The following is a 17,312-nucleotide window of genomic DNA, read 5'->3' on the forward strand; positions in this document are numbered from 1 at the left end:
CAAGGATGTGTCCTAATTACTTCTTGCACCACTGTTAACACAATTAGGCTGCAACTTTTAAATGACTAGCAGAAGGAGAAACAACACTCATGGGCAATCCTTGAGGGCAGAAAACTACTTCCATCAAAACACCTGAGCCTAATTTTCTAAAACCCTTATACATTAATCAGGGAACACTTGTTAAAGAGAGTACCAATTTGGGAAAAAGGAAACAACCCAGGAAATCAGGACAATACACACAGAAACACAGATCAGGTTCTTCTTTTCATGCAGCTGTAAGTGTGATCGGTGCTCAGTAATATTATGGCTTTTAACAGTGTCATAAGAGTTGTGTACAGACTAGTATCAAAGAGATTTTACTGTGTAAAATTGCTGCCAATTGTTACAACAAGTGGCAAATTTCCAAAGATATAAATATTTCCCAGATTCCCACTTTCAGCTGTATTTTCTTCACTTTTCCCTTCATTTTGCTCAATGTATTTTTGTTTTGCGGGGGGAGCGGTGGCGCAGGGGGTTGGACCAAATCCTGCTCTCCGGTGGGTCAGGGGTTTGAGTCCTGCTTGGGGTGCCTTGCGGCGGACTGGTGTCCCATCCTGGGTATGTCTCCTCCCTCTCCGGCCTTACGCCCTGTGTTGCCAGGTAGGCTCCAGTTCCCCACGACCCCGTATGGGACAAGCGGTTCAGAAAGTGTGTGTGTGCGTGCCTTTATGTGTACGGATAATTAAAACTTCAAAAATGCAATATAATGTAGACAATTTTAAAGTGAGAGCAAGTAGTAAAGATTTTCAGGTTTTTCCAAGCTCCCCTTACTCTTTTGAAGACGGCAACTGTCATGACCACACCCGCACTTCAACCAGTAGTACCTGGCTCTGATTAAGCACCTGGCACCTTCAATCAGAGCAATCAGCTACAAAAGACACTTCTCAGCCTCTTCCCAGTTGTGCAATCTCGTTAAAACTACTGTCCTCTCTGTGCTCATAGCACTCACCATGGTCCATGTCCTGTTCCCCTTCGTCCCCGACTCCCCTTTTTCGTTCCTTGGCTTCTGACCATTCACCTTGTTTCTCGACTTGATCCATGGATCTTCGCTTTCACCCTAATCACCAATCAACCGACCATTCACCTGTCCTTGACAATAAGAAAAAGTTTCTCCACTTGGCCTTAAATGAACGATCCTGCAGTTGGGTCCTGCTTTCCCCATGTCCTTTGCTCTGCAGGACAGTAGTAACATCAAAATCACTGTTGTTAAAATCAGCATTAAATCTCTGTCTTGTGCCAAGTATCTCACATTATACAGCTATTTTTACATACACGACAACTTGTATTTGGCATTGCAAACAGAGGACACAAGGAGGCTGAACCCCAGTGCAGTGCCAAAATTCCACCAGCATGTTGATTTCGCAGTCCATGGCACAAACACTTTACAGCATGTTTACACAAACAGTCACGGTGCTTACAAGGCTTTTTGAACACACAGACTGGAAGATGTTCAGAAAGGGTACTACATACCATAATATCACAGACTTGAGGAATACACAGAATCAGTGACTGGCTACATCAGTAAGTGCAAAGATGATGTGACTTCCTTGAAGACAATCACTAAACGTACAAACCAGAAACTGCGGGTGACTGTTGAGGTGCGCTTGCTGTTGAAAACCCGAGACGCTGCCGTCAGGTCCGGCGACAAGGCAGCCTATTGCATGGCTAGGGCCAATCCGTCTCGGGCTGTCAAAGACGTGAAGCACAACTACGCAGGAAGAATCTCCTGTCACTTCCTAAATTCCAAGGACACAAAGCGCATGTAGCAAGGCACTCAGGCCATGACAGACTACAAAGTTACATCACTTGTCTGTGATGGTGACGGCTCGCTCCCAGTCGTGTTGAGTGTTTTCTACACACGGTTTGAAGCGCAGAACAACATGCCAGCAGGTGAGACCACCCCAACTCCCACCAACCAGGTACTTTGTCTGTCTGCAGTAGACATCAGGAAGACTCTGTCCAGAGTTAACTCACGGAAAACTGCAGGTCCTGACAACATAACTGGCCAGGTACTCAGGGAATGTGCTGTTTAGCTTGCAGATGTCTTCACGGACATCTTCAACATTTCCCTGACCCAAGCAGTTGTCACTGTGTGGTTCAAGACGACCACCGTCATCCCTGTGCTGAAGAAATCATCTGTGTCCAGCCTGAATGACTAACAGCCAGTTGCACTCATACTTATCACCATGAAATGTTTTGAGCAGCTTGTCATGAAACACATAACGTGGGGTCTTCCCACCACACTGGACCCATTTCAGTATGCCTACCATCCCAACCGTTCAACGGAGGACGCCGTATCTGCTACTATCCACCTTTTTCTGACCTATCTGGACAAAAAGGACAACTATGTAAGGATGCTGTTCATAGACTTCAGTTCAGCATTCAACACAATCATCCAGTCCATCAGGATCGGCATCTCCACCTCCAGCACCGCCACACTGAACACCGGCACTCCCCAGGGCTGTGTACTCAGTCCACTGCTGTTTACCCTGCTGACTCATGACTGCTGTGCAGTAAAGTTCAAATCATATCATCAAGTTTGCTGATGACACTGTAGTTGTGGGCCTCATAAGCAACAATGATGAGTCAGCATACAGAAAGGAGGTGAATCAGGTCTCAGAATGGTGTAGAGACAGCAATCTATCTCTTAATGTGGATAAGACTAAAGATGATTGTCAACTTCAGGAAAACCCGAGTAGACCTCTCACCACTGCACATCAACGGACCAACTGCGTAGAGAGTAAAAAGCTCCAAGTTTCTTAGGGTACACATGACGGAGGACCTCTCCTGGACTCTAAACACCACCTGCCTAGTTAAGAAGGCACAGCAATGCCTCCACTTCCTACGGAGGATGAATACAGCCAAACTCCCCCCTCCCATCGTCACCACCTTCTACAGAGGAACAATAGAGAGCATCCTGACCAGCTGTCTCACTGTATGGCACGAGAACTGCACAGCTTCCGACCGCAAGACCCTACAACGGATTGTGAGGATTTATGGCTTCTGCTTTGCAAAAGACTGCCAGATACAGAAATACATAGTCTTCATTCTCACTCAAGATGTTGTCCAGGACATAGAGCTCCCAGGTCCAAGCCAGTCCTTCAAAGCTGAACTCTTGTTTACTCTTGTCTTTAACCAGAGAGCCAGCAGTCTACCAAGGGAATACAGAACAGCAGATTTAAGCAGCAGGAGGTCAGACTTGTTGGAGTTTCAGGAACCTGAAAGTGAAGAAGGCTTTGGTTTTGGACTGTAGGACCTACAGCATTCAACAGTGGAACCTGGAATGTAAAACACTTTTGCGATTTTTGAATTTCTCTCTGTACGAAAAAGAAAATGCATAATGCTCTTTATGTGATTTTCTTCTTTTGAATAAAATTTATAGATTGTGAGTTCATATGTAAAATGAATCCTGAGCTGCCTTTTCAGAATCATTAATATTATTATTCAGTAATTATTTCAAAACATAATTATAACTTAGGTCAGTATAGTTTTTAACTTTTTACAGTGTTTAATATGTATGTATCATGTATATCGATGCTTGGGTAGGTGACAGTCAAAAGCACTGTAGAAAGTTCTGTTGTATACCTGTAGTTAAAACTTGAACGTGCACAGCTGTTTGTGCTTCATGATTTACATTTTGAAATAATGCTTTTTAGAATACATGAAATAAAGTAACTGCTAGATACTAATTGAAACATTTACTTTCCCGCTTTATCGAGGTGTTTTTGAAAGTGCCACACTGTGCAGCAAGATGTCGGAATATGCAGCAAGAAATATCTCTCACACGGACTTCATACTAAGTGGCTTCTCTGGATCCAGAGAGTGGAAACAACTTCTCTTCATCCCTTTTCTCCTCTTGTTTTTAATGTCAATCACTGCAAACTCCATGATTATATTTATAATCTTATCTCACAGGGCTCTGCATTCTCCAATGTACCTGCTGATTTGTGTGATGGCTTTTGTCGATCTGGTTATACCAATATTCTTTGTTCCAAATATGCTCTTTAATCTCCTGTTTAACTGGAACCATATTTCGCTGATGGGTTGCCTGGTTCAGATGTTCTGCATTCACTTTTTTCAATCAGTGCAGACTACTATCTTGCTGTGGATGGCCCTGGATCGTTTCTACGCCATCTGCACTCCACTCCATTACAATGAACACATGAGAATCTCTGCATTCCTGAAATTTGTAATTATACCGATGCTCAGAAATGTAGTTTTCATTTCAGCAATAGTTGGCCTAGCTCGATCTTTGTCATATTGCCAGTCCAATGAGATTAAGCACTGCTTCTGTGAACACATGGCATTGGTCACCCTTGCATGTGGTCCCATATATGTTAACAGTGTTGTAGGACTATGTGGCGCTTTCTTCACCTTAGCAGCTGATGTCCTTTTAATTGCTATTTCATATGTTAGAATATTTGTCTCTCTGTTTAAATCAGGCAGACCTAGTCAAAAAGCACTCAGTACATGCATCACTCATATTATTGTCATGTTTGTGGGTTTAATTTTTGCCTTAACATCGTTCCTTTCCTACAGAATAAAAAATGACATGTCATCAAACAGTCATATGACGATCAGCACAATGTATTTGCTTTTGCCTGCCTGTTTAAATCCAATAATTTATGGTATCAGGACAAAAGAAATAAGACAGCAAGTAATGAAAGTAATGAAGTATGGAAAAAAGTCCCCATAAGACTCAAGTAAGCCAGCTGAAATAAAAAGATACTGATTTACAAACATGTATCTTAACTGTATTTCTGAAATATCTTTTTAAGATGCACATGTTTGGTTGGTTATTACATACTGTTAACTTGAAATGTTCTCATGAGAGAAATAATCTTAAAAATGATTTATATGTATTTCTTGCATAAGTCAATTGATCAAAACAATAAAGCAAGCTGTGACACATCCTGAAAAAATAGTTTTGCCATTTTTGTCATCTTTCTGGGAACTTTCCATTTTTTCAACAAAACAGAAAAAAACAGAACATATCCTTATGCGTCACTGTTAGTGGTTACAACACCAGATCATTCTGTTGCACAAATGATTCAGCAAAATAGTAAGAATATTATATTGTAAAAAACAATACAGGCAATCAATAATACACAGAGCAGTCAGGAAACTTAAGTCAATAGCTTTCATAAATTGAAGTTCATGAACTACGGGTAATTTTACACGGTGCTGTTTGGTCAAGGAGGCATGCTGTGCAGCAATGATCAGGTCTGTCAGCAGCATGTATGGAGATGAGCTGACCATCCTTTTTCCTCTGTCTGTTGTGGCTTAAGTTTGTAGCTCTTACACAAGGTTGTCAAGACGAAGGCTGATGGAGTTATTTAATAGGCTTATTAATATGTACTAGTAGTTGAATGCAAAGGTTGCTGCTTTGAGGGTACTTAGCCAAAATTGCTCTAGTAAAATTTTGTTGTTGTATAAATGGGTAAATAGTTGTAGGCTGCTTTGGAGAAAAGTGTCACATAAATGAATAAATGTAAATGTAGTTATGCGGCATTTTAAGACGAGATACGGATTAACACACATCTCAGTTGTGCTCAGGCAGGACAATCCACATACTGGATAGTTCCCTGATGATGAAGGAGGCATAGTATCAGGCAAAGGAGCAATTTCTGGGTACATTGCTTAGGAACGCTGGCTCTTTCATTCATTCATGTCAGACATGTTCGAAAAAAGGAGGACAGGCAGATTGAATTGGAAGACAAGGTGCCACTATTATTCCCCACCTCTAACTCTAGATTACTTGCCATGTTTAAAGGATCCTTCGCAGTCACACAGTGAGTAAGGGATGTAGATTATGAGGTCAATAAGAATGACAGGGTAATAGTTGGATCATCTCACTTCGTTAAAAAATCAGTATAGCTGAATTCACACATTCCTTGCAATGCCTAACTTGGACAAAGTCGAACATGGAATACTGGCTTTCCTCTCAGCACAAGCATGATTTACTGACATTCTGGAATAAGCAAAAACAGAATTCTAGTGTGTTAAGTCTCGCATTTTACTTCGATTTCTAAAACACTTGCATCTGCACTGGACTATGCATCTTGTTTAATATGGTTCAAATCTCAACGTAGGTGCAAAAATAGGCAGGTGGGAGAAGTCATGACCACGTATGTCTTATCCTCTATCTCCCCACCACAACCCCACATTATTGAAAGGTTACACGCTAAATCTCAGTGTCAGTTTTTTTCTCTGTCAAACACATTTCAGATAAAGAAACCAAAGTGACATGGCTGAAGAAATTCATCAAAACAACTTGTCTTTCTACCTGGTAGGGAGCATTACATTTCTATCACATAACATCAGCATTGACATTGCAACAGACATTAACATCTTTTTAGGTATAGGTATACTGTACATAATTTTTCCTGATACTGTGAACCCCATTATTTGAGTCTGGACCAAGGAAATAAGGAATGTCATTCTAAAAATGTTCAAGGTGAGGTCACATAAAGTGAAAAATATAAATGTGTCAGCAGTGAAAGTTTAATCTTGGTGCATCAGCAACTTTTCCCAATGAAAAGCTTCAACTGATAACACACACACACACACACACACACTGTCCGTCCCATACGGGGAGCCAGAGCCTAACCCGGCAACACGGGGCGTAAGGCTAGAGTGGGAGGGGACACACCCAGGACAGGACGCCAGTCCACCTCAAGGCACCCCAAGCGGGACTCAAACCCCAGACCCACTGGAGAGCACAACCCACTCCAACCCACTGCCCCACTGCGCCACTGCACCACCACACCACCGCACCCCCTCTTCAACTGATTACACAATGAATATAATCTTACAGCACAGTTGAAAGTTCAGTAGGAGCTGCGAAAGAAGTTAGTCAGATTTCCACAGTATATTAAAAGAATTCATTCTTTTACAATGGCTGGTCATTTGAAATATACAGTATAAAGAAAAAACACAAATGTTAATAAAAAAACATGAATTTTCAGGAGGAAAACATTTTCCAATGCTGAATGTGAATTATTATGTGGTCATATATTAGAAAACGTTGACAAAATTAGCTAGAGCAGAAACTCACTCGCATTAAATCAATGCCTTTACATTTGTACAAATTTTATTTGAAGGCCACAGCAAGTAGCGCTGCTGTCTCACAGCGCCTCGGTGGTGTGAGGGGACGTGGGTTCGATCCCTGCTCAGTCTGTGTGGAGTTTGCATGTCCCCCCCTGTCTGTATGGGTTCCCTCCTACTGTCCAAAGACATGATGTTCAGGTTCTCCATAGTGTGAGAGTAACACAGAGAGAGTATGTTCCACTGGTGTATGGAGGAGTGACCCATTGTTAGTATTGTATCTAGCAGTGTAAGTAACCTTGGTGAATAAGGTGTGTGGGCTGATAACACTACATAGAGTTCACTGGAAGTCACTTTGGAGAAAAGCATCTGCTAAATAAATGTAACGTATTATGATATGGCTTTGGCTTTAATTTCAGCTGCAAGCCTAAGTCTGAATGACATCTGTATTTTGCAAGGTGAACCATCAGAAGAAACATCTGTTGTGAAAAGTCAAAAGTTTCAACTCAAGCTCAATTTTCTTTCAAGCTAAAGTACCATCTTCTGGTGAAATAGTCTGAAGAAAAAAGATATTTTTTTATAACACAAACATATTTTTAGCTCGTTTTAAGAACTTGTTTAAAGCCCATCATGTAAACTTAAAAATGGCAGTTTATTTTAACGAATAATATAACAATGAAGTCTGAAACCATTGCTCAACTTCCAGGCATGCAGGGCCTTTCTGAGAGCAAAACTGCCCGCTGTCGATAAGTAGAACGATGGTCCTGTGTTTCTGTCTGAAGCTCCTCTTCTAGGGAATACCATAGGTAATAAAAGGGAAATCTTAGGGACTCAGTGCACAGCACACAACAGGTACGTAATGAGGACCAGTGATAAACAAGGATGTGTCCTAATCACTTCTTGCACCACTGTTAACACAATTAGGCTGCAACTTTTAAATGACCAGCAGAAGGAGAAACAACACTCATGGGCAATCTTTGAGGGCAGAAAACTACTTCCATCAAAACACCTGAGCCTAATTTTCTAAAACCCTTATACATTAATCAGGGAACACTTGTTAAAGAGAGTACCAATTTGGGAAAAAGGAAACAACCCAGGAAATCAGGACAATACACACAGAAACACAGATCAGGTTCTTCTTTTCATGCAGCTGTAAGTGTGATCGGTGCTCAGTAATATTATGGCTTTTAACAGTGTCATAAGAGTTGTGTACAGACTAGTATCAAAGAGATTTTCCTGTGTAAAATTGCTGCCAATTGTTACAACAAGTGGCAAATTTCCAAAGATATAAATATTTCCCAGTTTCCCGCTTTCAGCTGTATTTTCTTCACTTTTCCCTTCATTTTGTTCAATGCATTTTTGTTGTGTAACAAATGTCACCAGTGATTACAATGCTAGGTGGTTAATGTCAATAAAACATGAATATAGGACTTGCTCCACACGTGTCAATCAATAATGAGACAGAAAATCTGCCTGTTTGCAAGATGATTCTCTCAACAGTGAGCATTAAACAAAACCAGAGATAATGCCTTTTTATTTTCGCCTACTTTCTACTGGTTGTAATCTTAATGTATCTCAAAGTCCATTTACATATTACAATGAGCCTTTCAAAGTATACTTGTAGCTGCAAAAAAAAATTTACAGAACTTAACTAGATCTTTAAATGAATTTATCTATATGATGCTTTTCTCCAAAGTATAAGCGGGTGGGAGGCAGCACACGGGCAGAGATGGAGTTGTATTGATGGAAAGCTCTTCAAATCCCCCTGCCTCAGACTAATTAATGACAATCAGCTGCAGCCCCTTGAGTGAATTTCATGATGGACATTGAAGCAGCTGGTCTGAAAACTGTTGGAGAGGACTGCTTGGGGAATGTTTTTTGGGTGCTTTTTCTTTTCTTTTTTTTTTTTTTTTTTGCGGCTTCACATGAAAGGGCTCTTTTGGTTTAACTAAATCTGTTGTAACTTTTCGACACATGGGGGCAGTTGATAATGTAGTGGAAAATGCTGCTATCTTTGGCTATAAAGGTTGCAAATTCAAATCCTGTGTACGGGTGTAGTATAGCTGAGCAAGGTACTTACCCTCCATTGCTCTTGTAAACATTACCCAACTGTATAAGTGGGTAAATAAGTTTAAGTAGCTTAACATTGTAACTTGCTTTGAGGTAAAGTGTGAGAGTGCAATAAAAGGAGAGAGTATTACAGCAATTAATTGCACCCAGCAGCATAGAGGGATTATCTTAAACATGACTGGATTTAAATTTATTTTACATTGTAAGTAATTTATCTAGCAGTGTAAATCACCTTGGTGAATAAGGTGTGTGGAGTGAAAACATAACATAGAGTTCATTGGAAATCAATTTGGAAAAAAACATCTGCTAAATAAAAAGTTCAAATCTATTGTCATAACGGGGGTCCGGAAAAAGCAACGGACACAGCTGCAGGCTCATTCATTTATCAAATGGACTAAGCACAAGAATGATCCAGAGTTGTTCAGGGTCGATCGATCGGCAGATTGTTATGGCAAATAAAGGAGGCTGAACCCAAGTGCACAATCATTTATTCAGTACCAAAGGATTAGACGTGATCTCATGGTCAGGGACAGGTCAAGGACAGACATATGGCTGGTCAATCGGTGAACTGAGCGGAGAGGAGGATCTGAAGTCATGGTTGGGGGGCAAGGCGGGTGGTCGTTACTAAAAAGACATGGAACGGAACTGGGGAATAATGAGAAACAGGAGTTGGAAAAGGTGAGGTAGGTTAGAAAGGACAGTGGGGACAGTTGTCTCAAATAATATGCTGCACCTGGGAAGTGGTAGAATGGGGGTTTTTGTAGACTAGTGCTCCAGTTGAACTCAGGTGCTTAATTGAAGCCTATCCTGTGGAGGCTTGGGTCAGAGAATTGTGTGTATATTTCGCCCAAGGTTAGCATCATGTCCACTGTTGTGGCTTCTCTGTACAATAACTATGAAGGAACCGGCTGATGTCCTGTTGGAGCCATTCTACTTGTCCATTCGCCTGGGGATGATACCCCGACGTTTGGCTCACATTCACTCCCAACTTCCGCCAGAAGGCTTTCCACACCCAGGAGGTGAATTGAGGTCCTCGGTCAGTCACGATGTCCTCTGGTAAGCCGAAGAGGCGAAACACGTGGAGGAAGAGGAGCTCGGCTGTTTCCAAGGCTGTAGGGAGCTTGGGGAGAGGTACCAGATGGCAGGCCTTGGAGAGCCTATCGATGATGGTCAGTATAGTGGTCTTACCTTCGGAACTGGGGAGATATTTGAGGAAGTCCAGGGTGATGTGGGACCACGGGTGATTAGGCACCGGCAGGGGTTCCAGGAGTCCCCCGGGCTTCTGAGTCGACGGTTTGACTTGGGTGCAGATCCTGCAAGCCTGAATGAAGTCTTGCACATCCTCTGGTAGGGATGGTCACCAAAAGTATATCTGCAGAAGAGTCTGGATTTTGCTGAACCGTGGGTGCCCAGCCACAGGATGATTGTGGGCCCACTGCAGAATGGTGGGGCGCATGCTGGTGGGAACATATTGTTTTCCGGCGGGCTTACCCAGCGGTTCCGGTTCGGCTGCCTGGGCTTGGGCGAGGTCTTTGTGGAAGTCCCATTGCACAAGTGCTACGATGCAGGTCCTAGGTAGGATGAACTCTGGGGTTCATTTGGTTGGCTCTTGCTCATGCATTCGTGACAGGGCATCCGTCTTGGTGTTCTTACTGCCGGGCCTGTAGGTCACAATGAAATTAAAACGAGTCAAGAAGAGGGCCCACCTGGCTTGTTGGGGGTTCAAATGTCGGGCAGTTTGTGAATATTCCAAGTTCTTGTGGTTAGTGAAGACGACAAAGGGGTGTCTGGCCCCCTCGACCCAGTGCCTCCACTCTTCCAGGGCATGTTTGACCGCCAGAAGCTCCCGGCTTCCGATGTCGTAGTTATGCTCGGCCTGGGACAATTTTTGGGAAAAGAAGGCACAGGGGCCCCCTGGCGTTGAGAGAGCATGGCTCCTACCCCCGTTTCGGAGGCATTGACCTCCGTGACAAACTGCAACTCTGGATTCGGGTGATGGAGGATGGGCGCTGACGTAAATTAGTGTTTCAGGGTATTGAAGGCTCGTTAAGCCTCCTCTGTCCAGGGGAGCCGAGCCTTCTTGCTGGCGGCGAATGCAGTTAAAGGGGTGGCAACAGTACTGAAACCCTTATAAAGTGGCGTTAAAAGTTGGCAAATCCCAGGAACCGTTGTAGAGCCTTCACGGTCAGAGGATGAGGACACTGGAGGACGGTTCTTACCTTGCCTGAGTCTATGGCGAATCTGTCGCTGCTGAGCACGAATCCCAGGAACGAGACTTGTGTCTGATGGAACTGGCACTTTTCCTCTTTAACGAAGAGGCGATGTTGAAGCAACCGACGTAGGACTTGCCGCACGTGTGACACATGCTGTTCCATGGACTGGGAATAGATCAGAATATCATCTTGGTAGACCAGAACACCATGATTCACCAGGTCTCTTAGGAGATGGTTAACAAAGGCCTGAAACACACTGGGCGCATTAGAAAGACCGAAAGGCATAACCAAGTACGCGTAGTGACCAAGGGCGGTACTGAAGGCGGGCTTCCACTCGTCACGCTCTCAGATCCTGATTAAGTTATAAACACTTCGAAGGTCCAACTTCGTGAATCACTTGGCACAGTGGACGTGTTCTAGAGCGGCTGTGATTAGAGGCAATGGGTGTGGGTACCGGACAGTTATACGGTTCAACCCCCTATAGTCTATACAGGAATGGAGGCCACCGCCTTTCTTCTCAATTAAAAAGAACCCAGCTGCAGCAGGAGAGGTGGACGGACGCATTATACCTGCGGCCAGTGCCTCGGTTTTGTATTGCTGCATGGCCTCTTGTTCAGGCAGAGACAGGGGGTAGACCCAGCCTCGAGGGGGCGGTGGGTTGTAGTCCCCGGGACAAGGTCAATGGCACAGTCCCAGAGTCGGTGCGGATGTAGTGCGGCAGTAGTACGGAGGCCTGCTCCTTCCTAAAGACCTCCACCAGGTCTTGATATTCCCTCGGGATGTTCACTTGCTGGGGAGAGTTTGAACACTCGACAGAGGTGGCTCTGCATGGCAACCACAAACAGTTCTCATCACACTGAGGTCCCCAAGCCACCAGTTCCCCTGTACTCCATCGGAAGATGGGGTCATGCAGGGCGAGCCATGGAAAACCGAGAATAACTGGTACCTCGGGCAAAGCGATGAGATAGAACTGCAGATTTTCTTTGTGGCAGGCCTCCACCTCCAAGTGCAAGGGCTCGGTCCAGGTATTGACGAACCCTTGTCCCAGTGGCTGCCTATCGAGTGTGCTCACTCTCAGCCGGACATTCCACCAGCGCTGCGGAATGCTGTTTTTATTCACAAAGCTTGCATCCATGAAACAGCCCACAGCTCCCAAATCAACGAGGGCATGTGTCGTAACAGTGCGTTCCCCCCCAGGACAAGACTATGGGAACTGTGAGACAGTTACACCGCAATGTCCTATTCACCTTAGGCTCTGAGCGGGCCGGACAGTCGGCACAGAAATATCTGGAGCTCCAACAATAGAGAATTAAACGGTCCCGGAGTCTGCGCTGTCATTCTTCAGGGGTGATTGGGCCGTGTCCGACCTGCATGGGCTCCGACTCGGCTCGGTTAGCGGAGGACCCTTCCATGGCCGGCTTCGGACGAGGGCTTCGATCCTGTGTGAGATTGTCCAGCATCGCCACCGTCTTGATAAAGCGATCGAGCATCCAGTTTTCTCCACTAAAGGCCAGCTCCCTTTTCAACCCGGGGTTCAAGCCGTGATGGAACTGGGCTAATAGAGCAGTTTTGATCCAGCCACTCCACTCAGCCAAGGTCCGGAATTCAACCGCATAGTCAGCAACACACCGGTCGCCTTGGCTGTGCTCTATGAGGCGTTCACTGGCGATCTGGTCTTTGTTAGGAAGCCCAAACATCACTTGGAAGCGTGCCTTGAAATCCTGGTAGGAGCCCTTGGAACAGCTCCCCCATGCGGCAGTGGCCCAATCCAGAACTCAGCCAGTCAGGAGAGAGGGAGATCATGTAAGTAATCCGGCTCTGGTCAGAGTGATAAACCTGTGGCAGACTGACGAAGATGAGTTCACACTGCATAAGGAACCCAGAACAACAAGACGGGGTGCCATCATACCTTACCGGAGTTGCCAGCCGCGGATTTTGTTCTGGAAGTCGGGGGGGGGGTTGGTGGTCATTCCAGGCCAGTTCTGGTGGTAGCATCAGTATCCCCCATTCGTGTAAAGCGCTTACCAGATCCTGAAAGGCTTCCTTCAGGTGGTTTAATGTGTCTGACCGTGTGTTACCAGCAATGCCCTCTGGGAGGCAAATGCATGCTGGAAGCGCTCTTGCTCCGCTGGGTCCGAAGCTGGGAACCTTCTGTTATGTTTTCCTCTTGGAACTCAGACGCCCGGCCCAAGTACGGGGCTCACAATGTTTTAATCAAGGAAAATACAAAACTCATCAAAAAACAGGCAGGGGTCACCAAGGCACGAATGTAGGCAAAAGGAGAATCCTGTAGGCAGGAGGTCGAAGAGATACCAGGAGGACTTGAAGAGACGGGAGACGGGTTCGGGAACAAAGGTAAGGAGATTGGGAAACAGGGGTGAGAAGGAGAGCAGATGCAATACACAGATGACTAGCAAGGCTGAACTAAGGCTTTGCGTCTTGTTGCGCTCTGAGCTCACACTTATGCGGGTGTCCCGTGATCCACTGCCAGTGTTCCTTGTTGCGTGGACATGGAGGGTGTGACAGTTGTTAAATACAGTTTTGTACAGCCCCAATTCCAAAAAAATGGGACAGTATGAAAAAACATAATGAAAACAAAAAGAGGTGATTTGTAAATTTACTTAGATTTGTTCTCAAACAAAAACTAAAAAGATAAGGTATTTCATGTTTTACCTAATCAGCTGCATTGTTTTTTGAAGATATACGCTTATTCTGAAATCGTCTGCAACACGTTCCAAAAAAATTGGAACAGTCGAGTGTTTACCTCTTTAACATCATAATGTCTTTCACACACACACACACACACACACACACACACACACACATTTTCAGAACCACTTGTCCCATACAGGGTCGCGGGGAACCAGTGCCAGTCCGTCGCAAGGCACCCCAAGCGGGACTCGAACCCTAGACCCACCAGAGAGCAGGACCGTGGTCCAGCCCACTGCGCCCCCCCATAATGTCTTTCAGTAACACTTATTAATGATTTGGGCACTGAAGACACCAGTTGGTTAAGTTTAGCAAGTAGAATTTTGCCCCATTCATCCATTATGTAGGTCTTCAGCTATGCAATTGCACAGGACTTTCGTTGATGTATTTTGTGCTTCATAATGTGCAGCACACTCTCAGTCGGAGACATGTCAGGAGTGCAGGCAGGCCAATCTAGTTCTAGTACTCTGCTTAAGCAGCCATGCACTTTTAATCCAAGAAGAATGTGCTTTGGCATTGTCCTGTAGGAAAATGTAGGGACGTCCCTGGAGAAAAATGGCATCTGGATGGCATCTGGATGGTTTGTATTTTTCTACATTAATGGTGCCCTCATAGATACAAAATTTACCCATACCATGAGCACTGACACATCCCCATATCGTGACATGCACTGGCTTTCGAACCACTGATATCAGCTTGGATGGCCCTTTTCCTCTTTGGCCCAAAGAACATGACAGCTGTTTTTTCCAAACCTATTTTAATTTCTGACTTGTCAGACCACAAACATGAGTGTACTGCGGTACTGTCTGTCAAAGATAACACCGAGCCCAGAGAAGCCAGCGGTGCTTCTAGACAGTGTGGATTTATAGGTTCTGCTTTGCAAAAGACTGCCAGAAACACAAATACGTACTCTTCATTCTCACTCAAGATGTTATCCAGGACATAGAGCTCCCAGGTCCAAGCCAGTCCTTCAGAGCTGAACTCTTGTTTACTCTTGTCTTTAACCAGAGAGCCAGCAGTCCACCAAGGGAATACAGAACAGCAGATTTAAGCAGCAGGAGGTCAGACTTGTTGGAGTTTCAGGAACCTGAAAGTGAAGAAGGCTTTGGTTTTGGACTGTAGGACCTACAGCATTCAACAGTGGAACCTGGAATGTAAAACACTTTTGCCATTTTTTTATTTCTGTCTGTACGAAAAAGAAAACGCATCATGCTCTTTGTATGATTTATTTCTTGTGAATTATATAGATTGCAAGATCAGATATAAAAGGAATCCTGGACTGCCTTTTCAGAATCATTAATATTATCAATCAATAATCATTTCAAAACATAATTATTACTTAGATAAGTATAGTTTTTAACTTTTTATAGTGTTTAATATGTATGTATCATGTATATCAATGTTTGGGTACATGGCCCTTAAAAGTAGCGGAGAAAGTTCTGTTGTATACCTGTAGTTAAAACTTGAACGTGCACAGCTGTTTGTGCTTTATGAGTTATATTTTGAAATAATGCTTTTTAGAATACATGAAATAAAGTAACTGCTAGATACTAATTGAAACATTTACTTTCCCGCTTTATCGAGGTGTTTTTGAAAGTGCCATACTGTTCAGCAAGATGTCGGAATATGCAGCAAGAAATATCTCTCACACGGACTTCATATTAAGTGGCTTCTCTGGATCCAGAGAGTGGAAACAACTTCTCTTCATCCCATTTTTCCTCTTGTTTGTAATGTCAGTCACTGCAAACTCCATGATTATATTTATAATCTTATCTCACAGGGCTCTGCATTCTCCAATGTACCTGCTGATTTGTGTGATGGCTTTTGTCGATCTGGTTATACCAATATTCTTTGTTCCAAATATGCTCTTTAATCTCCTGTTTAACTGGAACCATATTTCTCTGATGGGTTGCCTGGTTCAGATGTTCTGCATTCTCTTTTTTCAAACAGTGCAGACTACTATCTTGCTGTGGATGGCCCTGGATCGTTTCTACGCCATCTGCACTCCACTCCATTACAATGAACACATGAGATTCTCTGCATTCCTGAAATTTGTTATTATATTGTTGCTCAGAAATGCAGTTTTCATTTCAGCAATAGTTGGCCTAGCTCGATCTTTGTCATATTGCCAGTCCAATGAGATTAAGCACTGCTTCTGTGAACACATGGCATTGGTCACCCTTGCATGTGGTTCCATATATGTTAACAGTGTTGTAGGACTATGTGCTGCTTTCTTCACCTTAGCAGCTGATGTCCTTTTCATTGTGTTTTCCTATGTTAGAATATTTGTCTCTCTGTTTAAATCAGGCAGACCTAGTCAAAAAGCACTCAGTACATGCATCACTCATATTATTGTCATGTTTGTGGGTTTAATTTTTGCCTTAACATCGTTCCTTTCCTACAGAATAAAAAATGACATGTCATCAAACAGTCATATGACGATCAGCACAATGTATTTGCTTTTGCCTGCCTGTTTAAATCCAATAATTTATGGTATCAGGACAAAAGAAATAAGACAGCAAGTAATGAAAGTAATGAAGTATGGAAAAAAGTCCCCATAAGACTCAAGTAAGCCAGCTGAAATAAAAAGATACTGATTTACAAACATGTATCTTAACTGTATTTCTGAAATATCTTTTTAAGATGCACATGTTTGGTTGGTTATTACATACTGTTAACTTGAAATGTTCTCATGAGAGAAATAATCTTAAAAATGATTTATATGTATTTCTTGCATAAGTCAATGGATCAAAACAATAAAGCAAGCTGTGACACATCCTGAAAAAATAGTTTTGCCATTTTTGTCATATTTCTGGGAACTTTCCATTTTTTCAACAAAACAGAAAAAAACAGAACATATCCTTATGCGTCACTGTTAGTGGTTACAACACCAGATCATTCTGTTGCACAAATGATTCAGCAAAATAGTAAGAATATTATATTGTAAAAAACAATACAGGCAATCAATAATACACAGAGCAGTCAGGAAACTTAAGTCAACAGCTTTCATAAATTGAAGTTCATGAACTACGGGTAATTTTACACGGTGCTGTTTGGTCGAGGAGGCATGCTGTGCAGCAAAGATCAGGTCTGTCAGCAGCATGTATGGAGATGAGCTGACCATCCTTTTTCCTCTGTCTGTTGTGGCTTAAGTTTGTAGCTCTTACACAAGGTTGTCAAGACGAAGGCTGATGGAGTTATTTAATAGGCTTATTAATATGTACTAGTAGTTGA

The 17,312-nt window shown here is 43.3% G+C and overlaps 2 protein-coding genes across 2 annotated transcripts; both read left to right on the forward strand.

The window, feature by feature from the left end:
- Positions 1-3,301: 3,301 nt before the first annotated feature.
- LOC114911673 (olfactory receptor 52D1-like) lies at positions 3,302-4,735 on the forward strand. Its single transcript, XM_029255789.1, has 2 exons — positions 3,302-3,324; positions 3,759-4,735. The coding sequence occupies exon 2, from the start codon at positions 3,791-3,793 to the stop codon at positions 4,733-4,735; it is 945 nt and encodes a 314-aa protein (XP_029111622.1). The 5' UTR covers positions 3,302-3,324; positions 3,759-3,790.
- A 10,959-nt stretch (positions 4,736-15,694) lies between these two features.
- Positions 15,695-16,993, forward strand: LOC114911620 (olfactory receptor 52K1-like). Its single transcript, XM_029255536.1, has 2 exons — positions 15,695-16,609; positions 16,958-16,993. The coding sequence occupies exons 1-2, from the start codon at positions 15,695-15,697 to the stop codon at positions 16,991-16,993; spliced, it is 951 nt and encodes a 316-aa protein (XP_029111369.1).
- The last annotated feature ends 319 nt before the right edge of the window (positions 16,994-17,312 follow it).

Source organism: Scleropages formosus, chromosome 10 (assembly GCF_900964775.1).
Source record: "Scleropages formosus chromosome 10, fSclFor1.1, whole genome shotgun sequence".
NCBI lineage: Eukaryota > Metazoa > Chordata > Actinopteri > Osteoglossiformes > Osteoglossidae > Scleropages > Scleropages formosus.

Excerpts from the sequence above, each read along its gene's own strand:
- LOC114911673 (XM_029255789.1), top strand. The coding sequence starts at position 3,791 with ATGTCGGAATATGCAGCAAGAAATATCTCTCACACGGACTTCATACTA.
- LOC114911620 (XM_029255536.1), top strand. The coding sequence starts at position 15,695 with ATGTCGGAATATGCAGCAAGAAATATCTCTCACACGGACTTCATATTA. Across the intron at positions 16,610-16,957 it reads TAAGACAGCAAGTAATGAAA|TGGTTACAACACCAGATCAT; the intron begins GTAATGAAGTAT and ends CGTCACTGTTAG.